Source organism: Clupea harengus, chromosome 14 (genome assembly GCF_900700415.2).
Source record: "Clupea harengus chromosome 14, Ch_v2.0.2, whole genome shotgun sequence".
Classification (NCBI taxonomy): Eukaryota; Metazoa; Chordata; class Actinopteri; order Clupeiformes; family Clupeidae; genus Clupea; species Clupea harengus.
Window position 1 is genome coordinate 22,041,014 of NC_045165.1, and position 27,327 is coordinate 22,068,340.

The 27,327-nt window shown below is 43.8% G+C and overlaps 1 protein-coding gene across 3 annotated transcripts in view; it reads left to right on the plus strand.

Moving 5' to 3' along the window:
- syt14a (synaptotagmin XIVa) overlaps positions 1-26,219 on the plus strand; it is a 48,691-nt gene extending 22,472 nt beyond the window's left edge. Inside the window, exons 3-9 of one of the 3 annotated variants that reach the window (XM_031579744.1) lie at positions 3,358-3,510; positions 8,159-8,377; positions 15,138-15,409; positions 17,030-17,479; positions 17,876-18,062; positions 18,992-19,069; positions 20,988-26,219. In XM_031579744.1, coding sequence (XP_031435604.1) covers positions 3,358-3,510; positions 8,159-8,377; positions 15,138-15,409; positions 17,030-17,479; positions 17,876-18,062; positions 18,992-19,069; positions 20,988-21,301 — 1,673 coding nt within the window. In that variant the 3' untranslated portion in view covers positions 21,302-26,219. The remainder of the gene's footprint in view (positions 1-3,357; positions 3,511-8,158; positions 8,378-15,137; positions 15,410-17,029; positions 17,480-17,875; positions 18,063-18,991; positions 19,070-20,987) is intronic. The other 2 variants (XM_031579745.1, XM_031579746.1) reach the window with 2 other exon arrangements.
- Positions 26,220-27,327: the final 1,108 nt, after the last annotated feature.

Genomic DNA, 27,327 nt, shown 5'->3' on the forward strand with positions numbered 1-27,327 from the left:
GTCTGCGATTAGGCACACCTCAAAATAGGAGCATGTTGTTCAGCAGCACACAAAAAGCCCAAATCCCTCTGAGTCAGCCGCAGCAGAGACTGACACCCCCCTCTAGCCTCTCCTCCTGTTTAACTCAAACAACCTGCTTGCAGAAAGAAGACAGCCTAGCGGCTAATCAGAGGCATCTGCAGGAACTCGACACCCGAGTGCTGCGCAGACAGCCTCCATGGCAACCGTTCCGTCATGTCTTGAGGGGCGACCTTTCCATCTATCCCCATTAACCCCCTCCTCTCGCTCGGCAGAACCATCCTCTCCTTTGCCCACCGCCTTGCTTTCAGTGGCGGCGCCAGAGATTTTTTGCTGCAGGTGCTATGGGGGTGCTCGGCGTTTTACCGAGGGTGCTATGAAATTAGGGTGATAGCATACGTGTCACGTGGTTCTCTACTACAACACCTCCCCACCATATCTGTTTACATGTTTGCTCTCTGAAGCGTCTTTGTGGTCCATGAAAAGCGCCATACAAATCGATCGTAGGTCTATTATTATTATCATTAGGCTGCTTCCGACGGACGCGCACATAGCCGTGTTCCTCTGCGACGGTCACTGACAAAATGCATGCAGCATCAGCATGTTATAGATTCCGCAATCCCAAATACTTCACTTACTTCATTGGGGGTTAAAGTTGGCGCCAGATGACCACCAGGTCACCACTACCATGTCTGACAAATTAAACTAAACATAAATAGTTCAATACATTCTAAACTAAAGGGGGCAAATAAGAATAGCAGATAGAATTAACTAAAACAGTCAAAGAGTCAGAAATGCTTTCAAAAAGTATATATTATTTCAGGTCACAATCAATAAAAACATAGAAGCTTATGTATAACTGGCTAGCACAGACAGACTGCTCGTCCTAGGCTAGAATCTCTGATTTTTTAAGGCGGATCCCGAAAAATCCCAAAAAGAGACCGCATTCATTAATGTTACACATCTAACAAGACCGTTCCACCTTAAATCTTAAACGGTGTAAAGATGCAGGCCTCTTTTAAAAGTGAATGAAACAAAACAGTAGGCACTCAAAACCACAATAATCAGAGCTAGATCATTGTATCATTGTACAATACAACTCGTAAAGAACAGGCAAAAATGCAAACAAAACTATGCTGGAAAAGCAAAATCCGGGCAACCCAGCAGACCAGGTGTAGCACGGCTAGCACCCTCAGTAGAGGTGTAGGATTGATCTCTTTGACCACGACGTTCCTCTTCTTCTAAATCAGATTCAGATACCCCTTGCATTTCGTCTTCAACGTCACATGATTCTTCTACTCGTAGAATTTTGGGTATCAAAAACCGATCCATTATTGTGAATTTGTTGATACTACCGCTTGACTTTGACAGTGCACTAGCTCTCTTTCTCCTTCAATCGTCAGGAAACGTCAACGTTCACGCATGCGACGTGTCTCTGTCGTGCTACGTGAACAATCTGTTCATTTCAATCTGTTATTATTTTCTTTTGTGATTGAAATATTATTATCACACAATAAATTAAAATAAGAACGCAGAATTAAATTAATAACAATAATAAATAAACCATTATTTTCTTGGGGGTGCTATGGGGGTGCTATGGCTAATCCAGGGGGAGCTATAGCACCCCCTAGCCCCCCCCTGGCGCCGCCCCTGCTTGCTTTCATCTCTCTTCTCACATTCCTCACCCGTTGGTCTGTTCTAGAGTAGACCTAGTGCAGAACTAAATCACAAAAGCTCCTTTCCTCTCAAAGATCATGAATATGGGCCTTTTTTCCTCAATTTCATACTCACTACCATATTGGAAAACCTAGAATTGTAATTGGATGTAGATGACTGAAATTGAAGAAGCCGTCACCTGCCAGGGCCCTCACAATTAATGGAACATTCAAAGACATGAAATAATACCAATAATAGGATATAAAATTGAAGGTCTTTCAAACACCTCCTATATATTCCTGGAAATGCTTTTTAAATTAGCTTGGTTCAAACTGTGCTCTCGCTCAACATTTTGTCAAGGAAAACACACAATTAAGGTAAACAGAGATTGCTCAGTCAGGTATTTTCTTTCATTCAGAGATAGATTTGATTTCCATCACAAAAACACAAACATTGTATATTCATCCTTCAACGTGCACTCACTGCGTGCAAATACAAGACTTCCTCCCATCAATTCTATAAGGAACGTAACTGGATTGCAGCACTTCGAGTGTGTATTCCTTGGAGCAATCAACAAAACAGATCTATTGACAGAGTCGGATCCTCTGAAGCAAGGGAATGAAACTCTGTTTTTCTATTAAGGAGCCGCTGTTCTTAAGCAGTGAGTGACAGTTCTGTCTGTGTTTTGTCCATTCCAATCTCTAGTGAAACGTTCTGCTGCCTTGACTTTGTAATCTAAGACCAAATTGCGTTCAGTCTTTGAATCAGAGCCAGTGAGACAATGCCTCCAAGTTATGCATGACTTTGCAACTGGAGTAGGTGCTTAGATGCACACTTTGAATGGAGATAAATAAATAGGCATGACCTCAAAAATATATGATAAAATTGTGATTTTGAAATCTATTCAGTACCCATCCGCTCATGGCTTACTCATCATGGCTGTCGAATTTCTATTCTCAGGAAGGTCATCGTTGAAATGCTAGATCATTTACAAAATGAGTCGACGTTCATTCTCATACTACTGTTATCTCCTTAGACGCCTACACCGTGTTAATTGAAAGTTGACATCTTGTTTTTAATTGCTCATTCAGACATTACATTGCCATTACAGGACCTTAGACTAGTGTCAAGAGTGACAACAGTGACACCCCAAAACTCTGTCTAGGGCCAGAGTCTGTGCTACCAGTCTCATGATGTGACAGATTGACTCATTATGAATGCCAGTCAGTGGTCAGGAACACCTCATGTGTAATCATGGATTGGTGCATTTCATCTAAACAAGTGACACTGAGTCTACAACATGGCCCACATGCCGTTCTTGCATCTTGATGTCCTGCATCTTGACGGGTTTTGGTGTAAAACTAGTAACTTCACTAGCTAAGGCCTGCAAAAACCTTGGAAACACAAACACCAGTACTGTTGGCACTGATAAAAAAAAGCTTGTTAGCATGATAGCCGGTGTCTTTGGGCTTTTGGGTTGACAATCCATGACCACAGCACTACATAGTGTATAACGGGGCGGCTAGTGGCATGATATAAAAACTAGCTTTAAGGACTGCACACTGCTGCTCTAAGGGATTTTAGATGGGTAGTGCTGCAATACCTGTTGGTACCCATTCCAATTAAGACAGCCATTAGTTGAGATGGTTCTAGTTCCTCATTGCTTTCTCCATCTCTATGCAGTGTCTCCCGAGGCCCTGGGGTTCCTGACGGCCGTTGGCGTCTTCATCGTTCTCATGATCCTGCTCTTTTTATACCTCAACAACAAGCTGTCCCTGGAGAACGCCGGGCCTCTGCCGTGCCTTGATGACTACAGGAAAACCAAGGAATCGCAAGGTGAGCATGTGATTCAGGCTTGAGGTCCTTCAGGCAAACAGAGATCTTAATGAGTTCTGTTTTCTGGATGTGATAAAAGGTCAAACATTAAAGTTCATCCCACAAAGACATCTGGACCTGTGAAGCTGCCCACAGCTGGTCAGCCTCTCCCACTAGCTGTTTGTTCGTTTGATATGTGTCCTTAAGATTTGTCATGGGTGTTCTTCTTCTCCTGTCTTCAGAAATGTTAGTTATGTTCATTTTCTATCTATCTGTCTGTTTTGAACCGTTCTTAACTGAACATTTGACTTCAGACCTGTCACCTGAAATCAGAGCCCCCCACGGATGGCTGAAGCCTTGTTCTCAGCGATGGCCCAGAATAAGATAAGGCTACATAATGCCTGCTCGAATCTCAGACGCGATGTAACCGAGCTGTAATCAGCATTCTCTAAAGGGTATCAAATGAACTGTGGAGGCGTGCGTGTTCTAGACTTTTGGCAGTGACAGACAGACACACACATACGCACACTCAAACACACACTGAGACCACACTCACACACACACACACACACACACACACACACACACACACATACGCACACGCACACTCAAACACACACTGAGACCACACGCACGTGCAAAATACCTCCTAGCACGTGTCTATGTGCTTACTACTCTACTGCTATATTTCGAAAGTTTAAATCTTACACTATTCTAAAAAAATTATATTCCACTGTGCAGTTTAAAACCAGTGAAATGCTCGTGATCATGACAGCCGTGTGTAGGTTAATCTGTTTGGCCAGTGTTTGTAAATAAGCTTTTATTGCAAAATAGTTGTGAGCAGTGCTGTCATTCAGATAGGAAAAAAATAACTAGTTAATTGCACAATTTGCTATGATAAATCACGATTTTTTTCTTTTTCTTTTTTTCTTCTTAAGACTGAAGCGTGTAATACTGGACATTTAAATGTAAAATCATGGAATTAATGTATAATCAACACAAAGAAAGTATATTTAAATCAAATACTAATGTTTAATAGCATCTTTTTACTATAGATTTCCAATAAAACCATCAAAATTGACTGTCAACTTGAAAGGCATATTTGCGTTATGAGCCGCACATAAAGTGTGAAGGGTCTTTTAATTAGAAATAGGGCTTGAGATGAAAACGCAGAGAAGAAGAGAGACGTTATTTTGCAGAGGGAGATACTTTGGAGGGAGCTGGCGACTAGCTCTGTCGATTGGTAGTTAGAACGTGGTGTGCAGCACGTGGGGTTATTTGAAAGTGCTTAATAAACTTCTAAACTTGTGAATTCAACTAGTCTACGATTGTTGTCCCCAGATATTTCACCCGTGGCATATGCACTAACAGAAATAATAACAAAACCCAGGCAATTGCGTTAATTGCGTTCATTATTTAAAAGTGTTAAATATTTCAAATGAATCGCAAATATTAACACGAGAATTTTGACAGCACAATAGAGAATATATGGTGATTGGCCTGTCATTGTCAAATACGCAGTCTGTGCTAGAAATATGACAGCATCATGTTAGCGTCAGCAAAACCCAGATGGCATCTTCTGTATAATTCAGTTTCCCAAATATCTACACTGGATTTGCATAGCATTAGTCAAGTGTGAGCCACAGTCCAGAGCAGGGCAGTTGTTGGGTTGTGCTGCAGAGGAGTCAATCATGAGAAACAGGGTGGAGTGCCCCTTGCCAATGCAGTGAAATAAATTTGCTCAAGCGAGTGTGATGGCATGCATTAAGTCTTAAGTCTTTCAACAGTCTCTGCCAAGCGTCACAGACTGCTGAGCTTCTCCTCTCAACTGTCTTCTGTGTCTCACACTGTCGGTGAGCAGTGGTTGACACAAGGCTGTTCATGATACTCGGCTAAAAGTAATCACAGTCTTCCCGGGAGCGTCAATGCTAGCATCCAGCTCTCGGCGCTTTTCATCACATCACGCAACTGGTGACTGACCACTCAAGCTTAATCCATGTCCGATCAGGTTTAGAGGTGGCTGCTGAGGCTTGCTGCTCTGGGGAATCCCACGGTGATTAATGTCCTGGCTCCAGTCTGCATGTAGATGAGGCCCAGTGCTTTTTTGGACACTGTCCAGTGGGACTTCCCTTCCCTCGGCAAGGTCTGATGGGACTGGGTCTAACGTTTTATTTTGAGAGAGTGGGACCGAAATAGAGGAGGCACTGTCCAAAAGTAGTGATTAGATGTCAGTGTCCTTCATAAAATGTGCCAATGATGAGATCTGCCTGTGATACCTTTTGGTAAATGTCCACCTTGGATATATAAAAGGACACAGTTAGACCCCCAGGTTTGGATTTGATGGTATATAGATAGTAGGCTGTGTAGATCTCTTAGGATGTTAAGTTGTGTATGGGAATGATTTGTGACATTTTTAAAGATTTTTAACTGAAATTAGCTTGCTGAACTTGGCAACTGATTTTCCGAGTTAAACTCTTAGCTGACTGTCTTTTTCACATAGACCCTTGTGTGTACTGACCTGGAATCCATCAAGAAAATCCCCCATTTTATTGAGGAACATTTCTTGAAAGCCAATCGCATTGTACAACAGATCTAGGAAACCCTCAAGCCGTGCGGAGTTGAGGCTCTGCTGCCTGTGTCGTCATGGCTTTCTTCAAGAGCTTCCAGCAGAGCTTACCCTCCATCTCTTCTATGCTGGACTCCGTTTCAGAGAAGGTGGACGACCTGGCCTTTGCCATAGGTGATGCAACTTATAATGTGAGCGGTGAGCTAGCGGATCAGGTCAACACCATGATCCACAAGGTACAGGTCAAAGGGCACGAGAGGATGTGGAAGGTGGAAGCGGCTGAAAAAGAGGCTGCAGCCAGGCAGGCAGCTGCCCTTGAGGCCTCCTTGGACCCTTATCCCTCCACAGGGGCATCAGCCCAGGAGGGAGACCCAGTGCCTGAGCGAGGCAAGCTGAGGCAGAAGGCGTCATTCAACAGCAAGACCTCGCTGAGTCAGTCCAGCCGCATTGTGGATGCCTACACCACAGACTACAGCACAGGCACGGACCAGTCCACAGAGAGCTTCTCCACAGGCAGCGACCTGTCCCAAACTCCCGATGGGCCCAAAGAGAAGGATAGTACCTTGCAAAGGGCGGAAAAGACCAGCTCTGAAGAAGCAAACCATTCAGACAATAACAAAGGCAGCTCCCCGACACCTGGTTCATCAATTGTCAAGAAAAGTTCGTTTTCCCAAGAAGATTTAAAAACAGGTAGGCCCAAGAATCAGGACGAGTTGCCTAAGCGTAATAGGACACAGGAGAATGTAATCAAACGCCTTTCATCCAGCTCCAAGGACAGGCCCAAGCGAGACAGGACTAGGAGACCAGGTGAGAGATTGAGTGCCCGAGTGCCACGCTGCCGTGTGATCTGCTTCTCTTGCCTTGCCAGTGTCTGTCGATTGGCCTAATCTGCTCTGACTTCCTGCCTGGACCTGTCATTTCCTCTCTGCCACTCAGCCAGCCGCATGTCTCTTCCCCTCACTTCTAGCTGAGAGATTAGCGCGCAGGATCTTTACCGCTTTCCCAGCGCAGGCTTCTGTCAAACTTTTCCTGCTCTATCTGAGGTATGCAGAGAGACAGTATCCGGAGTAGCAGAAGCAAGTGACTAATGTCCGTTCCTCTGTGCTGTGTAGGCCTGAGTGAAGACTAGAGACGGGGACTAACTCAAACCAATTTTTTTAAATGTATTGTTTGGAGGATAACCCCTTGAGATGCAGCATCTCGTTTTCGAATGACCTGTGTGTCCTGTGTGACTTTAATTGGCCTAGACCTGCCCCTGTACCAAGGCTCAAAATAGTTGGCACAAAGGGCAAGAAAAGCTACATTGTGATGAGGGGGGGAAAAAGAGAGAGAAAAAAAACTCCTGGGCTTTTTCATCTGTCACTCTGGGGTGACAGATAAGCTCTACCCACGCGACAGATAAACATGGGCTTAGGTTTCTGGTGGACAATGTGCTCTCGATATGTACACGTCTGGAGGAGCCCTAGGATGACGGACAGTGTCCCTAATCCTTCGTGAATATTTATGCAGGTGCTCTGTCTACTCTTTGCCTCGGCCGCCGCCTTCTTAGTGGAGCCCCTCGGATTGTATTTTGGGTCATTCAACAGAAAAATATATATTTTTCTTTTTTCATTTTTTTATGCTGTTCATTTTGCATTTCAGTGCATGAAATCAAACACTTAAGACGCAATTAAGAGACATTAACAAACCAGTGCAAACCATATCCACATTAATATGATTATTCTTCAGATTCCAGATCCCATAGTAAAAGTAGATTCACTATGTACTACTGTTATTTATTGTACTGTCCACTGTAGAAATTGTGGTTGAAGACTTTGAAGGGACGAGTAAAAGGGACTCTGCTGAACCCTAGTGTTGAACAGACAGCAGTGCAGTTGGTTAGGTCTCTTCTTCTTGTGTCTTGTTTTGGTTTCCAGACTGTAGCTCACCATCTTCACATTCCCCCCACAGTGTCTTGATATTGTCATTACCACTCTCATATCTGAAAGAGAGATTTGTTGCATTTAGCCTGAAAAGGATTAATTTGATGTAGCACAGACAACGTGGTTTGTTTCCCACTAATTCCCTGTCTCATCTCTCCTCATCCCCACGTGTTGCTCCCAGATAAGACCTTTCCTGATGGGGACTTCCAGGGCTCGTCGTCGGACAGCGAGGACGAGGTGTTGGGGAAGTACCAGGAGGCTGTGAGTCGCTCCCAGGGGCTGCGCGGCGGTGCGGCTAGCGCATGCCACCCGAAGGGCTATGGCTGGGAGACGCGTCAGAAGTATAGCCCCCTCACCGCCGAGTATGATGGGTACAGCAGCGAGGCCTCTGCCGAGGACGGTGAGTTTTCTAACATAAGGTTAACGGATGGAGGGTTCAAGGATCAGAGGTCAGTATGACACTTTAGTAGAGGACAGGTGCACGCATGTGTGGTGGCTAGTGTAAAAAAAAATATATATATATAATATAATAAATAAATGTGGCATCTAAATTAGCAATATAATAAACACGATTGGTTCATAGAAATATTTGTATATATGTTATAGGCAATCAGGCACCTTAGAATGAATTAATAATCTCTATATTTGTGGAAAGAAATTATTTTAGAACACATTGTTCACCTTTTAGGGTCCCAGTATGCACCTATATTTAGCCAATGCAAAGCACTGTGCTTTCCTGAGGTTATGCCATCATTACATGTGTACAGAATGGTTTCCTTTTATGCAACAGACTTCTCTTCACAGCTTCTTTTAGTCTTGGTCACAACTGTGAAGTCAATAGTGCCATCTAGTGAATACCTGGGACAGCCTTTCTGTACACCATATCATGGATAAAGGCATGATGATAGATGCCATACTGTTTCAAAAGCCAAATATGCTTTCACCTGACAGGTCTATTAGGCCTCAGTCAAGATAAACTGAAATGTAGTCATGAGAGGAAAGGAGACAGACAGAGAAATTGTTGTAAATAAAAGCAATTCATTCAACCGCATTTATTGAGGGAAAGATGCTGTATGTATTTTCAGAAAGACCCAGATTCTCCTTTGCCACTTAGTCATGTAACCTACACACAGTCCTACTCTGAGCCTAAAGCCACCTCACCTCACCCTCATGACTGGGTGGAATGTCTCCTCCTACACATACCCTCCCTTCCTTACCTTTAAAGGAGGCCTCTTATGCTCATTGTAATTGTATTTTGGGGGTCAATGAGCCCAGTTTGCTCTGATTGGTCAGCTCCGTGGGCAATAACATCGCCATTGGGTAATAAGGATTGTGTTACGAGATTGCATCATCATGTAACAGAGGAAAAGGCTGGAATTCCAACAAGGCGTTTCAGGCAGCTGAGAAAAGTGGCTTCTGCGGGAGAGAGTTACTCCCTCTGGCGTGTAATTTAAACTTTTGCAGCTTTGCAGACCATTGACATGCACAAATAAAGCTTTATAACACTAAATGAAAGGGGAAAAACCTGAAAATAATAGATCTCCTTTAAAAGATGCCTACACAAGCTGTTCAGTTCTGCAATTTAGCTTCCCTGTGCCCCCAGTGATATCGCACTAATCCTGTGCAGTCTGTCACTTTCACTTTTAAGCTGCTGCTTTTATGAAAGTGTAAAAGTCAGTCTCAGAGGTGCCACACTTGTTGTTTAGATGGGATTCTCGAGGAGAATTAATTTAAGAGATAAATCAAAAAGCAGCCAGCCAACCAGTGATCAGTCGAATCTCTGCAGCACATGCGGTCTAGAAGCTGGTGATTGTGTATAGCATGAGTAAACTGAGTATGACCCTAGTTTAATCCAACACAGGTTTTCAGAATGAGAATGTTTCTCAGAAACAAAACAAGGGCAGGTCTGGCCTTCATTAAATATATGAAATATAGAAAGGTCACAAGAACAGGTTCCCTGCAGATAAACTATTTCTTGAGCCACAAATAACACCTTAGAAAACACCTTAGCATATCAGTGCTGAAATGTCCTATTTTGATGAAGAGTAATGGATTTGTGGCCATTATGAATCAACTGACATTAAAGAAATACACTGGATGGCAAATATCTGATATTTAAATAAGTTGCCACTAGGGGGACTCCTGGGTCTTTCTAACGGTGAGAGCTCTCGCTGTAGGACAGACTTTGATTCATGGCTTGTGTACTGTAAAGGAATTCCATATATGAATTTTCTGGACCTAAGGCCTACATTATTGTGTACAGGTGCCTGATTAAGATACCGTGTGTTCTTCATAATAATGTGTTGGAATTACAGATGAGGAGGTGTGGCATTTGATGGATGTGATGGGACAGGAGCTCATTAATTGCGCAGTGATGTTTATTAACGGTCCCACTGGGATCATTTGCAGTCAGAATGAGTTTATCTATGTAATGGCTTCGGCAGTTAGACAGAAAGTGTAGCTGAAACAGACCTTAGCAAGCATGTTCTGATAACAACGACCCTCTGTTCTTGCACCAATTTATAAATCGTTAAATAGCATTAGCCACATCTGAATACCTTCTGCGTCCACATTTCTTTGATTTGAACACTGGCACCACATAAATCAGCGGGGCCTCATGACCGACTTGAGATTCCTGCTTTTTGTTCCGCACCGGATTATGTGTGCCAGGTGTGGTAAGCTCGTACTCCAGTCCTCTTTATGAGCCTTTTTACTCCTTCTACCAAACAAGCCAAGCTGATGATTGCAGCTATGTACCCAGAATGTGTTTCAAATACAGTCTGGTCTCAGTTTAGCCAAAAAAAAAAGAAAGAAAGAAAAAAAGAAAGGGAAAAAAAAAGCTTTTGCATTGATCTGGCAGAGGAACAGATCTTAATTTCATGAGGTACACAGATATAGGCATGGCTAAATACCTGATATTGAACATCAGAGGGAAATTGTGACAGCCCTGACCTTCTTTCGTACATTTATATATTTTTCTCCCCCCTCATAATGCCTCTTCTGAGAAACGCACATTTGTTCTCTTTTTCCAGTGTGTGGAATCTGGAAAGGAGCACTGTGTCCCCCTGCAAAACACACAGTGCAAAACAAAAGCTGGTTTCCATTTCTCTCTGACAGCCCTGAGGTGGTTGGGGCCAGCTCCCGCCCCTGGAGAGCGGTGGTCCGGGCACCCTGCCCAGACTCCTCATGTCAGAGCCAGCCGGCAGTCCTGCAGGGTGCTGGGCTGGGGTAGGGTATGGAGGGAGGGAGGATGAGGGGAGGGGTGGGGTGGAGTGAGAGCAGGCTGCGGTGTTCTTTTGCCCCCGCGTCACCGGAGATGCTCTGGCAGCCATGTTCTCTTGCCTTTCTCTGTCTCCCCCCCTCAGTCAAAGTTATGCACAGGAGGCCATTTTCCTGCAGGGTTCCCCCCCCCCATCCAGACATCAGGTTAGCAGGGAGGTTTGGGGAACGCCAGGAATGAAGCTGGTTGTGGATTAATCGGAGGCTTGGGTTACACACTGCATTTGAATGTGAAACAGTGCGGGCTGTTTGAAAATGTTAATTTTGTGAATCGGGGTGAAAAAAGAAAAGAAAAAAGAATTATAGAAAAATGCTGGAGATGTGTCTCAGACGAAGCAGGAGAACAGAAATGATCCCCACGCTGTGTGCCCGGGCCAGCCAGATAGGCAGGCAGACAGCAGGGAGAGCTAAGAGTCTTTATCCATGCGAACCTGTCAGAAAAGATGAGATAAATTCACTGGCTGTCTCTCCAACTGCACTAAGGGGGCTGTCAAAGAGATGAGGGATGGGTGAATGAGAGGGGGAGTAAAAGGAAGTGGAGGAGGGAGGGAGGGGTGCGAGAGAATGAGAGGGAGAGTGATGCCTTGTTGCCACATGCTTTTCTCTTTCTGTGCTCGTGTGTGTGTGTGAGAGAGAGAGGGAGAGAGAGAGAGAGAGAGAGAGAGAGAGAGAGAGAGAGAGAGGGAGAAACAGAAACAGAGAGAGCTGGAGGGCTTTTGCCGGAGGACATGTGTATTATACATGAGGAGACTGCCGCAGATGCTGAGAGGCCAGGGCTGGTTTCAGCATCACCATGAGCACTCAGGAGAAATGAGGTTTAGAGCTGCAGGTTGAAAACACTGGAGCACAGCAACCACTGGATCCCAGCAAAGCTTCGAGTCGTCAGGGGGAATAAGACTGGGCCAACCATCCCCCTTTCATGTGTCTCTAGTGACTATCAGTGTTAGTGTTTATCCTCTGCCTTGGTCGGGTCCAGAAAGGTTTTGTTTTATGTTACTTGTGATTCTTCCACCCAGTGTCTTGACTCCTTTGACAAGCCAGAATACTAACAGCATCGGCCGATGACATTCCCACTGACAGGTTGATAAGACTTGTCTGGTCTTCCTCTGTTCACGTTCACAGACAGCTCTCTTTCAACTTCCAGTCTCTTTTGGGGTTGCAGGTGCGCAGTAGGAGTTAGCAGCTCTACCTTTGCACTGCATCCAGTATTTGCTCAGTGCAATATGCTGACAGTACTGTGAGATCATAGGCTATACCACATCATCATCCATTTTGTTGCAGCAGTCAGTCAGCCAGGTCACGTTAGATATCACTAATATTTTATCTGAAGGTCTCAAGGTTACGCTGCCGTAGTGCACTACCTTGTAAGGCAGTTGAGATGTCATTCGTGCTCCTAACGTACAGCATTATTATAATTTCCCCCTGCCAGCGCTTAAGTGCTGACTAGCATCGGGTGAGCAGCACCTCCCAAATCCCCAGCAGCTCTCCAGCCTCCTCCTCAGCCCTCCTTCTCAGTGTCGTGCGGAGGCCAATGATGAAAAGAAGCCCTCCTTAAATGCGGTGTCAAACATTAATGCCTCAGTCGGGAGGGAAGGAAGGGTTCATCCTGTCATCCTCACCTCGTTAGGCAGGGAGAGGATGAGCCAGTGTGACAGCGAGGGACGGGACGACGGTGACAGTCCCAATTAGCGAGCACCGAGCGCAGTCGGCGCCGACGGATCGCTCACCCCCGGCTCAAATCAAAACAGCCCGGGGTTCAAAAATGGCTGCTCGCCTTTGATCAGATCCCACCCCTGTGTCACTCAAAAAGCCGAGGCAGGGAAGCCTTTCCCACATAGATCTCCATTTTGAAGTCTTTAGAAGGGGAAAAAAAGTGCGCTCTATCTCAAGTTGAGGCTGCGCTTATGTTAGTGTTGAGTTTGAGAGCATACCGCATGGGCAGAATTCACCATCACACCCTTTTGGGCAAGTCTGAACTCAGAAATTTTGGGACAAGGACAACAGGAGTCACTGTTATAAATCCTGGATAAAAACATGTAAACCTACTTAAGGAGGTCGTTTTTGTCACAGAACTGAAGTACTTAGGTTTAATAATTTTCTGGCAGGACAAAGGCAGTGAAGGCAGCACAATTCTTGAAGTGGTTGTTATTCATGCTGTTGTATCCTTAGTGTGGAGGCTTTCGAAAAGTCGACATTAAGAATAACGTCTCGCCCGGTATGAAAAGAGAATATAACTGACTGGGGCTTTTTATTGCCTGTGCTCTGTGAGCCATTGAGGCCAGTCTTGTTTATGACGGTCTTGGGTTTATTCGCTGGTCTGAATCCCAGTGGGGTTGTGCTAATGGGTACCAGACGATAATCGCTGAATGAGGTCACCTAACGTGCCTCCCGTCCTGATCGGCAGCAGATTCCTGCGGTCACCGGCGCATTCCGCCGTTCCCCTCGCAGTGTGTATGTGTGAGTGTGCGTGCGTGTGACACTCCACCGCCCGGGCTTAATGGAGTTTGCATGTGTGCTCACTGATGCCAAGAGGCGCGTTGGGTCATCTCTCCGACATGGCGGAGCGCCGTTGAGTAGGACGGGGGATTTGTTGACGGGGATGGCCAGCGAAACTGGGGCTCTTCAGGCCAGAGCCATATGAAAATGGCTGCATTTACACTTCTCTATTTTGGGAGCTCATTTAAGGACTATGTTTTGGGATGGCTAGGGGGCAGCTGAATCATTTAGAGGAGGGATACTGAAAAAAACATTTAAGGATGGTTAAAATGTACACTGCTTAATTTTTTACGGCTCACATCTCTGATGTTTTATTTAAGCAGGTCGAGCTTCATGTTTGAATGAGAGTACCGTTGTGAGAGCAGTTGCCTTATTTTAATCTTACGCAAAAAAGAAAGTCAGAATCCATTGAGACTGAGAGAAAATGTTCTTTCTCTTGAGTTTTGCTTCGGTTTTCATACATGATCACTCCTGACAAATGAGGCATTTTACCGTCAAATTGTCTTCTTGCGTTCACCAGTGCGGTAGCTTCACTAGCCGTATTATCAAATAAATTGGTTCAAAATTGAGACAAAACAAGCAGTCTACTCAAGGGTACACAAACAGTGAAGACTGAACAAACTGCATGCTTTGTGTTTAGTTGCAAGATCTATGTGAGTTATATCAGTTTGTGAGTGACAGTGAGGGTTATTACAGACAATAACTCAAAATGGTTGACACAACAGCATGCTTCGCCAACACTTTGGTCACAGTGGTCTTATTACGCATGACACACTGAGGCATGGTTGTGAATTATCTTTTTCCATTTTCAGCCTATTTTGTGGATTTTAGCCTCCCATATGTTGTAGCTTTTCCCATGCCTCATTGGCTTAAAATAATGTTACAGTTGTGGCGGATATACTGTATTGTCACCACATGAAGTGTTGTCCCCATGGTCTGTATGGGTAGCGTATAACATAACTCACAATGCATTATTCCTAGTCTCTGGGGCCAGATGGGACTTTGCCACTTTTTTATAATGGCACATGTCTGGATACAACTTAAATACAAATATCAGTAGTGGATCAGGATGAAATCCATTACTGACAAGGCTATGCCTAGGGGCTTACAAGAGCTTCACCCTACTCTCATATTTGAATCACCACACCTACTTTGAAGCACACCATCATAAAGTGTTGGATTGCTTTAGAAGTTTCAAACTGAAGTTAACTTTGAAATATTTCCCGCCCACATTTCAGGCTGATTCTGATATGGCTGTCTCATGACTGCACATCGCACACTTACCATTATACATATAACCTATGGTACTTCACTGCATCTGCAACAAGGCCTTGGAGTGTTGATGGCTGAGGAACTCGTACTCTTATCCCTGTATGTCCTTACAGCGAACTGCATTCAGCGAATGAGACGCACGCCTCCGCTGGACGAGCTCCAGCCGCCACCTTACCAGGACGAGGACGGCTCGCCGCGCATGTCCAGCACGCCCTCCGACCTGGGCGATGCCAAGTGCGGCCTGTCTCACGCCAGCGACAGCCCGCGCCACTCATACGGCAAGTGCCCAAGTGAGGGCAGCGGCGCGCAAGAGACAGAGAGCTACCTCACCAAGGGCTACGAGGAGGACGTGCCCAGCGACAGCACGGCCGTGCTCAGCCCTGAGGTAAGACCAAATGCAACAGCCACCCCCCAGATGAGTCTGTTTTTACAAATTCAGCACCACTTCATTAATTACATATATATCATAAATGGTGTGATTGATTTGTTTTCCATGTAAGGATAATATAAAATGACCTGAAGGCTAACATGAACTATGAAAATCCTCATGTGGTCACATGCGCTTATACCATACTGATTAATGATGCATAGAGGTCTTGACATCTATCCATATATGAGGCATATGTTTCAGTCAACAAATATTGACATGTTTTTTATCATGTTTTGCTCCATTTATATATAATTCAGTTTGTCAGAAACAATTACACGCCGCCTGACACGGTTGCTTAAAAATGAAACATAATCAGTATTGAATATCTGCCATATTGGTATTACACTGATCAAGGGCATGATACAACGGAGGCGGCTCCAAGTGTGGTCCTTTCGTGCCAGGGCACGAGGACTTACTAAATAACTGTTTCACTTTTTTATGCATGTCTCTTTATGTTTCATGTCAACGAGTTCACTTTCATTAAATAATTCAGTGTGTTGCTGCATTCACTAACCTGCTCCATAATGGATTAGTACTCTCTGGCAGCTTCAGTAGTCATCACAGCACAGAAGGTTAAGCAGCTTTCCTCAAGTCCTCCTTACAGCTACAGAACTGAGTGCTCTCTCTGGTGTAGTGAGCATCCAGTTCAAGCAATCATGAGAAATCATGTTCCCCCTACACACGTCTATTTCCCAAACGAATTTAGCTTGACCATATTGATTCATTTCATCACTTTTGTCACTGTGTGTTGCAGAAAGGTAAACTGCAGTTTTACTCCATTTAGAAACATGAACAGTGTGATTCTAGGCAATACCAAATGAACACAAGTAAATACAGAGAGGCTGTAAGCATCGAGCTCATTGTGGAAGAAACCATGGTAACCATGCTGAAACAGGGAAAAATGCCATGACAATCCGAGAGGGAAAGTTTATTTATGCAGCATATTGCACTGTAGCCGGGTGATATTTTCCCTGTTCCTTGTTTTTTTTTCCTCTGCTGCCACCACCAAGAGTACATTAGTCTCCTGTTGCCTGGCAAAGGAGCCACAGGAGTAGCATAAAAAGTTATTAAAAAGACATTTCACTGTATAACCATATGGTCACAAGCTTTAAAAAGTGAAGCCCTGTAATGCAACTGTAATGTGCAGCAGCATTTTTTTACTCATTTTGGTTTGTGTGTTTGTGTGTGTGCGTGGATGTGTGTGTGTGTGTGTGTGTGTGTGTGTGTGTGTGTGTGTGTGTGTGTGTGTGTGTGTGTGTGTGTGTGTGTGTGTGTGTGTGTGTGTGTGTGTGTGTGTGTGTGTGTGTGTGTGTGTGTGTGTGTCTGTGTGTGCGCAACAGTAAAATGAGGGACAGAAGGAAAATGAAGAAAGAGACAGAATGAGGGAGAGGGATGAGGGATGCTTGTGTGTGTGTGTGTGTGTGTGTGTGTGTGTGTGTGTGTGTGTGTGTGTGTGTGTGTGTGTGTGTGTGTGTGTGTGTGTGTGTGTGTTCCAACTCGGACACCAGGGGAATTCTGTGATATGCATGCTTAACTCAATGCCCACCCTCTAACCATGGCTAATCTTCCCCTCAGGACATGTCAGCTCGTGGGTCTGCTGGCCAGCTCCCAAAAGGCTACGAGCCAGACCCAGTGGCCCAGTACGGCACCCTGGATGTGGTGTTTGACTACAACTCAAAGGACCAGCGGCTGGCGGTGACGGTCACAGCAGTCACCGACATCCCTCCCCTCAAGCGGACGGGCAACATCTCCTGGCAGGTGCACCTGGTGCTGCTGCCCACCAAGAAGCAGCGGGCCAAGACGGGCATCCAGAAGGGCCCGTGCCCAGTCTTCACAGAGACATTCCGCTTCAGCCACATCGAGACGGAGATGATCGGCAATTACGCCGTGCGCTTCCGCCTGTACAGCATACGCCGCATGAAGAAGGAGAAGGTGCTGGGCGAGAAGGTGTTCTACCTCACCAAACTCAACCTGCAGGGCAAGATGTCCGTGCCTGTCATACTGGATCCCTGCCCAACAATACCAGTGAGTTACAGCACCATGAGATGCCCAGAGAGGAAGATTACAGAAAGATCATACCACTGGAAGACAGGTCTGGCGCTTGGCCAGATGTGTCCTAAGGCAACTTTTTCATGGCTGTAAAACTTTGATTATATGAGGGATGCAAGGCCAATTTACCTAGTTCTAGATTTATGGAATGCCACAGAGGTTCTCTCCATCATTCTATAGGCCCCTGTCAATAACTTTAGTGCTTACAGATGTACTGACCATTTATGTTTTTTATAGCATGTCACAAATAGGCCAGAAGTCTGATAAATACTTAAGGGAGTTCTGTTGACATAAAAAAAATGAAAATCTAAAATGAAACTACTGATGAACTACATCTGCCTCTGTGCATTTGCCTGCCTGTTTTGTTTCCAGGGCAGTGAGTCCCAGGTCAGCATCTCAGAGATGTCCAGCCAGAGTGCGTCTTCATTCCAGTCGGAGGGCCAAGGCTCCTCGCCAGAGATCCTGGTAGGTCTCGTTTACAATGCCACCACTGGCCGTCTCTCCGTGGAGATCATCAAAGGCAGCCACTTCAAGAATCTGGCTGCCAATAAGCCACCCAGTAAGTACGCTAAAGCGGTTTCTTGTCAGTTGCAAGCTCTGCAGCTCAAATGGCAACAAGACCACATCGTCAGCAAAGTGTAAGGTCAAACTGGAGATATAATTCCCACAGTGTGTGAACATTTTGTTAAATGCATTCCTCCATTGTTGTTGGACAGCTTTAAGTCTAGTTGGATAACTCCAAGTGACTGAAAATGTTTGGGTAATGTCAAATAGATAACAATGTTGACAAGTGGTGGGACAACTATGGTGTGGAGTATCTGGCACCTAATATACTGTCTAAAGCTCGGATGGAAATTACACGAATGCAACATGTAACGAGCTTACAATGTATGTGACTCGAGTGAAGAGTGGAAAGACAATAAGTGAATGTTAACAGTCAGAGCAAGCATCTAAACCCTTTACATTTAGATGTAAATTTCCATTACGTGAGGAAACACAAGCATTCAAGTGTCTCTTGCTTATTCATCTTGATCTATATAACCATGTCATGGTTAATGTTTTGTCCGCCATGTGGAATTTTCACATGGTGTAGCACAGACACAATATTGAATGTGCATGATGAAACAGACTGAAGGACACTTGACTCCTGCGTCACTGTGTTATTCAGGCAAGTTCTGTACAGACTGAGACCATTGCATCCTATCAAAACACAACCAACATGCTGCCAACTTTTCCCCTCTGTTTTTACCCACAATCACCTCTGCTGCCCTGCCCTGTGAGGAGAAAGAACATACTTGAGAGCTTCATGAAGTCACCTTGACAGAAATGCACTCTGAAGCCTTGTGTGATGTCATTGACCTGGATTCTCTCTCCTAGTTGCTGTTCTCTGTTTTGTCCCCTTTGATTCTTTTGTCTGGCTGTCTGCTCTGATCTTCCTTGAACTTTTCACCCTGTTACTGACATCTTGGTCCATTGTTTCTCTTACTGCTTCCCAACCCTTGTTGTCAGATGGACTATTCTGTTGTCTAAAGCACATGATAGGTGGACAGGTTTATATTATTAGAGGTGAGTCTGTCAGCTCTGCAGATCAACTGCGTCTGCTGGCTACTATCCAAACTATCAGTGTTGGACACTTTATCACACACACACTCTCTCTCTCTATCTCTCTCTCTTTCTCTCACTCTCTGTTTGTTTCCATCTCTTCCTCTCATTATTCACTATATCAGTGGGCGTAGATTAGTAAAGTTTCCCTCATGGATGGTTATGTTAGCGATAGCCCTTAGAGTGGCTAAGTAGATATCAGCCAGAAGGCATTTTCCCAGGTAGGCCATCCATGAGTAAAGCTTTGCACTTGTTTCTGTGTGCTACTATGTATGGTATACCGTGTGTGTGCACAGTAGTGTGTGCCATCTCCCACAATGTCACCATCGCATTTCCCTGATGCCTTGCCTCCCTGCACACCCTCGCTGCTTTGCATTGTTGATGTTGCCTGGGAAATGTGACCGCTTGTCTTTGTGTAGCATGTGTCTTGTGTTTTGGTTCAGTTCAGTAGACTAGCCTGTCTGCACTACTTTGTAAGGTGCGTTGGCTAGTTACGGTACATGGCTTATTTCATTGTGTTGTGGCTACCAGGGGGGTCCCCAAGTATGTGGATGTAATCTCAGCAGTCTGAGAATTTAATTCATATTTAGTTCAAAAGTGTTGCTTGGTCAGTGTTTTCTGCTTGACTGTGGGAGCTGTATGATCAGTATTAAAAAAAAAACTAAAACGATGCAACAACAAAGAAACAAACAAACAAGGTATGCACATAAAATGTGTGGCTCTGAAAACTTAGTGTCAATGTACTGTATGTTAAGTTTTACTGTACACAAATTAAATATCCAAATATACTTACAATGATCCGATAGATTATTAGAGTACATTTCTCATCATGTCAGTAACTGATAGTTAGTGACGACATAGCTGAGACAGGAAACAGGAATTGGCATTCAGGGTCATTATGGCACCATCTGCATTCAGCCTGCCACTCTTGCACGCTCATTAATTGGCACTCCCAACTCTTGCTTATTCAAAAACAATGGCTGAAGAAGAGTTCCACTGCCACTGGCCACTTAAAGAACTGACAGGCGCCACTGTCAATTCCATTCACTGGCGGGTGAAAGAAAATCAAGCCTGTTTCAGCTGGGCTCTTTATGTGCGAGAGGAGAGTGGAACGAGACTTTATTCAAAGCAATGCAGATACGCCTCCAGAAAGCATCTGGCTCTCAACACTATGAAAGCCCCTTGACATATTCCTGACACACTTTGACATTTTGAAAATAGACTGCATTATCATAAAATACATTTGTAGGCCCAGACAAATACAAAAAAGGAGTCGCGGCGATGTGTTGCACATTCACTGAAGCGTTTGAGAACGTAAGGTAGTTTCCTGCCGTTTGAGCTGAGGCAAAGACTCTGGTCAGAGAGAGCTTTTTGCCGTCAGGAGTTAATTGGAAATGAAAAGACTAAAGACTGACAGACACGCTGAACGTTTTCACTCAGATCTGGTATTTAAACCTCAACTCTAATAAGGAATAAGAAAATGAATGGAATGAAATTCAATACATGTTCAAGGCAATAATCCAAGTAAGGCATTTAGCACAAGATTATAACAAATGTAGACAAATTGTCTTGATAGTCTGGTTGAATGATTCAGACTTGTTTGTCAATGGTGTTTAATTAGTTGTATTAATTATTTCTCAGGAATATGTGCATATCTTGTGGACAAACATAGGCACTGAATTCATTAAGGTTTTCCAACCATTGATGTTGGTAATAACATAAAAAAAAATTCCAAGAGATTAGGTTAAAATACACTTTTCCATGATTCTTTAAACTTTTAGCAATCTATCCTCAAATAGGTGTTGGATTTTCCGTATAGTCAAGTGAGGCTTTCTTTGACATTCATTTTAATGGACTTCCTTCTTCATCTGCCTTCTCCCAGACACGTTTGTCAAGTTGACCTTGCTGAACTCCATGGGCCAGGAGATGTCCAAGTGCAAGACGTCCATCTGCCGCGGACAGCCCAACCCCACCTACAAGGAGACGTTTGTCTTTCAGGTGGCCCTCTTCCAGCTCTCGGACGTCACGCTCATCCTCTCCGTCTACAACAAGCGCAGCATCAAACGCAAGGAGATGATCGGCTGGATCTCGTTAGGACTCAACAGCTCCGGCGAGGAGGAGCTCACACACTGGACACAGATGAAGGAGTCAAAGGGGCAGCAGGTCTGTCACTGGCACAGCCTGTTGGAGTCATAGAGGAAGGAAGGATGGATGGATGGAAGGATATATGGATGGATGGATGGATGGACGGTTGTAGGTATGGAGGAGAGGGAAGGAGGGATGGAGACTGAGGGGGACACCGACCAGGCCGAGCCTCAGAGGTGCTCAGGGACAGACAGAGCTGTCCCGCCGTGCACTCTGGGATATGAAGCCAAGCTGTGGCCTTAACGGTTTCTGAGAGGCAAATGAGTTTCATTTGTTAAATGTATTCATTTTTTTGTTGACCTGAATTTGAAGCAATGTTATATAGTAGTTGGCTTACTTCTTGCCAAGGTTTCAGGTTCCTCAAGAAAGTGTTTTTTCTTTTGTCCCGATAGTATACTGTGTGTGTTGATATTGGCGGGATCTGAGAGCTTTGTCACTGGTATGGCACACTTCAGACTGCACCGTGTTTCAAAAGATGACATCTTGAGCCCTGATGACAGCTATCTAAACATTTCAAGGACATACTTGCACCATCATATTTGCACTTGTCAGTGTACAGAGAGTTCTTGCCTGTCCTCCATGACACAAACCTCTGTTGTCATAGGCAAGTCATGCCTCCACCAGCAGTGCTCCCAGTTTCTAAAATCAGTTTTTAAACCAAACAGTTGGTAAAAAGCCACATATTCATTTTAAACATAGGCACTTAAAGTGTAGTACTTTTTCTAAACATATGGCTAATTGTTCCAAGAGTTGTTAATTCTGAACTAAAGAATAACCAATCTTTAATTATATGTAAGGCACTCAAAATCACGCTAATATAATTTTATTTTTGAAATGTGCCGTTTTGTGAGCAGTTAGTAATCAAACAGTGCTGTGATGGATAAATTGGTGTATATTCATGAAATGGAAAATGCAAGTAAATGATTGAATGATTGAACTGACAAAGCTGCACCAGTGCAAGGCTATGAGTTATTCACTCTAAACGTTAGTAATAAAGCCAGACCAATGTTCTCACCAGCGTCTGAAACAGGTCTAAGACTTGTAAAAGGCTATTTTTGTGATGATTGCAGAGGACTCTTTGACCACACAATGATTTGTGGGGATTTCTGTGGTGCAAGAGGATGACTCACAGAAACTCAAAATCCTGGCCAATCAAATTATGTTTGAAGTTTAAAGCAGGACACATCCATTTTCCATTGTATCTTTCTGAAAGGCTTTATCCTCTACCCAGAGAAAAAAAGCTTGATGTTCCTAAGAGAAGTGTTTTCTGATTTGTACTTACTGAAAGGGACACTTATAGTGACATCAATTACATTCTCCCTCTTTTGTTGGTATGTCTGCTCATCCACACAGTGCTGTGTTCTACAGTGGCACACCTAGAATGTTCTCTGCATGCCTTATACTTTTGTTTTTACACTGCACACTTCTATTGTTAAGCATGGCTGCCATCCTTGTGTGTGGGGTCCAGCGTGTCTTTTTCAAGGTCAGACCTGCATGTCCTCACTCACTCTTCGGCAGTCAGTCAGTCAACAGTCAATAGTCACACTGTAAGAAAACAAACAAAAACACATGAAAAACAAAAAAACAAACAAAAAAACACTTTCGACATACGTCTCTAATGCCTCACACTAGAGTCTGCATTTATGAATGAGTGGCAAGACACTAAACAGTGTGCGAAACTTGGAGTGGGTCCAGCGATTTTTAGTGGAGCCTTGCTCATTTGTGGTCTGGCTTATGTGTTCAGGTTCCCATAGTGAAAACAGACTCTGTCATTTTATAGAAGCTAGAGCCCATTTTGTGTAGTTAGGATTCAGCTAGAGTGCTGGTGTAATGTGATGCTGACTAACCGCTGCAAATGCAATGTTATGTAATGAGTTACTTGACATGTTCTGCCATAAAGCCCACATAGTTCTCTCTTAGAAGCTGGCATATCTACAGTTTTGTAATGGCGTCTCGTGAATCTGACCCAAGAATGTTACAAATCAGATCTGAGTGATGCACTCCTCCTGGTTGTTGCATAAAGTTTAAAGATTTTATTTTCTTAGTCGGCGTTGCGTTATGTCCCGAAAACGAGAAATAGTTTCACAGCCATTCTCCATAATTTAAGCTTTTTTTCCCAACAGAATCAACACATTAGACTTGTGGAAGGCTCTTCACGCACTCAAACTATTCGGCTAGGCCAACACCAGTGCTGAGCGTTGCATGGGGTCCCTCGAAACCAGCCACAGCAGGAAAGCTCAAGCCTGTGTCAGAATAACAATGGCTCATGAGATCCCTGAAAGGTGCCACAGATGTCTTACAGTCTCTCATAATGCCTGTGATTAAGCCTGCTATTAGAACATGCTCAGATATATGAACGCATTATAACATGATTACATGGACCTATCTGACATGCATAAGCAAGACGAGATGAATGCTTGCTTTGGCTTATGTATACTGATGATATTGTTTTGTTATTATGATGAGTGACTGCATATGAGTGTGGCGATAATGTCAGGTACATTTTGTAGTCGTATTATAGCAACAACAAAAAAAAACATGTAAGCTGGCAATGAGCTGTAAAAATTTGTAACAGGAACTGTATGAATATAATGACACATTTTGTGGTGGGCTTGTGTCAGAAGATGTCAAGCAAGGTGTCAGCCTCCTGAGCCCTGCAGCCCAGAGGAAATATTAGTGACAGGTGAACTAAAAGTGGCCTGCTTGCTGGTGTTGCTTTTCTAATCTGTCATGTGTCATGATCTCTGTGTGATCTTACAATTTAAATGGTTCTTTTCATTCTTTTTGAGCAAAAGTTAACTTCTCACTTATCAATTGTTACATACTGTATACGCTTATATAGATTTTTCCTATCTATTTTTGTATTGATAACAGGACTAATGAACCAAGACAGCTTCTCGTTACAAAGCTCTGTGAGCGGTATGGTTCTGTAGACCTCTATGTTCAGTTGGTCCTATTTTTCGTACTTGTCTTTCTCAGTTATGTAATTGATAAACTGTTGTATTTTTTATTTATTTTTTGTAGTGAAATAACACAAAAAAAGATGAGATGAGAGTCTTATCCAGCCACAAGGTACAAGGAAATTTATCTAAAACATGAAATAATGGGCATACCAATCTAAATATATGGGAGGTGTTGTGACTATATGAGCAGTTGTTCCTAGGTTGTGCTGAAGTCAGTAATGATGCACGTCTAGTGTCATTCACTCTTGGACAAAAAGGAAGTCAAAAAGGGAAAAAATACATTAAGTGGAGTCAGTCTTTTGAACTGGTGTCCTTTGTGACTGCAAAAAAGAAGCACATCCTTACAGCACAACAGTGAAATGCACCTTGTGAAAGAAAGTCAGGCAGAGTATGCAAACATTGCCCTAGGAATAGAATCAACCCCTCCCCCTTTCAAGTCTTTCTCCCTCTCTCTCTCTCTTGATCTCCCTCTTCTTCCTCCTGTCTTCTTGCTCTCTCGCTCTCTCTCTCTCTCTCTCTCTTTCTTTCTCTCTCTCTCTCTCTAGCTCTCTTTCTGGGGGCTCAGGGAGCTCTGTGCGCAGAGGCGTCAGAGGTAGTGGGGCTGCGTGGGAATCTGTTGCCGTGAGGAGTTAGTGCCAAGTCTGGGGTGTGATCAAAGCCAAGCCTTTCACTGCAGGATTACGGCTCCTCTTGCTGCTCTCAAGCAGAGGGGGAAGCACAGTGTTAAATAGCCATTGGCCTCTAGCCTCCTCCACACGGCCTGCTCAACCCTTAACCTTCCCTTTAGAAGAGAGCATGGCTTACTGTAAAGGAGAATGGGGTGTCAGGATGGCCACGGAATTAGGATGATCAGTACGCTAGCCCATGTCTACTATTGACAAAGAATGTCTCTCGACAGTTATGAGCTCCCACTAATTACAGCTTTCATTTAGGCTGAACCACTAAATACTTGCCACGGTCGATGTATGTATGTCTCCAAACCTTGTAAGCACAGCAGTGTTCACTCTGTAGCCATTCTTTACACAAATCCAGATCATGATCAGGCCATTACACGAGACTGACATGCCAGAGAAGGTACAAGAGTTGAGAGTCGTCTGCTTCAGTAATTGCAGGGTTTAGCTGGCCGTTGGCACTCTCCTTTACTGCATTTCTGCTGCCAGACAGGACCAATGTTGCTTTGTGACAAATGTCATTTGGAGTTCTTTGCCGGCAGCTTTTAAGTCATTCCTGTCAGACTAACACAAGTAAAGACTAGCCACTCGATAAGAGTTTGGCGATAGACGTGGATTTGCTGCAGAGTGCTGATGACTGGAGTAGAGTTTGAGTACAACTCAAAGAGTCCCCGCTAATTAACACCAGCGCAGAGAACCCTGAGTAATCCCAAGTTCAAGCTCTGTGTTTTTGCCTACTATGAAAGCTGAGACAAGCTGAGTCCTTTAATTCCAAAAAAAAAGTTTTTGTTACCAAAGAGAGGCCACTGAGTTTCATCTGTATGTGCCTGCAGTGGATAACAACAGGAATTTACAAACACCAGCATTACACAAGAAATATGTCAGGAAGACCAGGGTTGCTATTTCAGGCAGCACAATACACACTATTCACCATTCTTAACACTTTCAAAGACACAAATATATATACTTTCACAAGGTGTGTTCCCACTAAAGAGGTTTTTCAACACATGCAGAACTTTGTAAGTACATGTTATATGCACTGCTTGGTCATGCTGATTTTGATTGATTATTTATTGATTATTGTCATGTATAGATTCTTCTATGTCTCATTTTATTTTCCTTTGAACAAATTGCCTCTATCCACCGATTTGATCGGTGCCTTACTTTTTCTCAGAAGCGTTCCTATGAAGAGATGTCACCTCATTGTATGTAAATGTACCTCTGTATTTGTATTACATTTGTAACAATGTCTTATGTGATCATTTATGAAAAACGGGAGATTTGTATGTAATATCATTGTTTAAAGGAGAAAACAAAAATGCTTCTAATGGTGAATCACTGGTCTGTGTGTTTTTTTTCTGAAGTATCTTTTTAAAAAGTACTTAACTCCGATAACTCACCTTTCACTAGTTTTCCCTTTGGAATGTTTGATTTAGAGTGCTGATAATAAGCATGTTTGCCTTGGGAGCTGGCCGTGCTCCTGGGATGCTTATAGGGGAGATTGTATGCGAGCATGCCCACTATGGATAAGGGGTAATGTGAGCTTAGAGCTACTAGTGAAAGGGAATAGAATGGGGAGGAGGTGGGATACTTTGGCACACTGGAGCATGTGACGTGACGGACGGATAAGGCAGGTTTGAATCTCCTAGAAAGCATAAGTGGGGTGAGCAACAGCTGTCAATCATTCCTATGGGCTCTTCTCGAACTTTGTTTAGAAAACATAATTTCTATTCAAATATATGAGGGTAGCTCTGTCTTCATTTTAGTTCCATTAGACAATATGTTATATATATTACAGTGAGAAACTATAACATATTTTCTTTTGTGTGTTTCCATAGCCAAAACTACCATGACATGTATGCAATATATTATGCTCTCATGGCATATTAAACAGTGCCAGGCCAACCTGATAACCTTAGACTGGCACATTCCCCTCCTCAGCTGCTCTATGTGCACTGGCACACCTATAAATATACATGTGAAAAAATATGTGCAGGAACATGGTGCAAATGAGGAACCAGGCGCAACTGCCCACACACACATTTAACCAACCCACATTTAAGGTCAAGACTTTTAAATGTACTTAATTATCCATCATTTGGATGTTACAGAACTGTGTGGGAAGGCTTTCTTGTGTTTACTGTGAAACACACACACACACACACACACACACACACACACACACATAAGAACCCGATTTGTAGCCTACAGCTAAACTCCTTGGTGTAGCAGCAGATGATGCAAAAACACTTCTAAGCTATTAGAAGACTGCAGAATACATGTTCAGATGAAGTGGATTCCATATGACTGCATTGGTTCTCAAGCCTTTAAGAACCACTCCGATATTATAGAAAATCGTTAACAGAGTGTTTTCATTTTTTTTTGTGCCAAATTTCGAACAAAAGTAGACTATTGATGACAGGGATGTGGCAATTCCATGGTG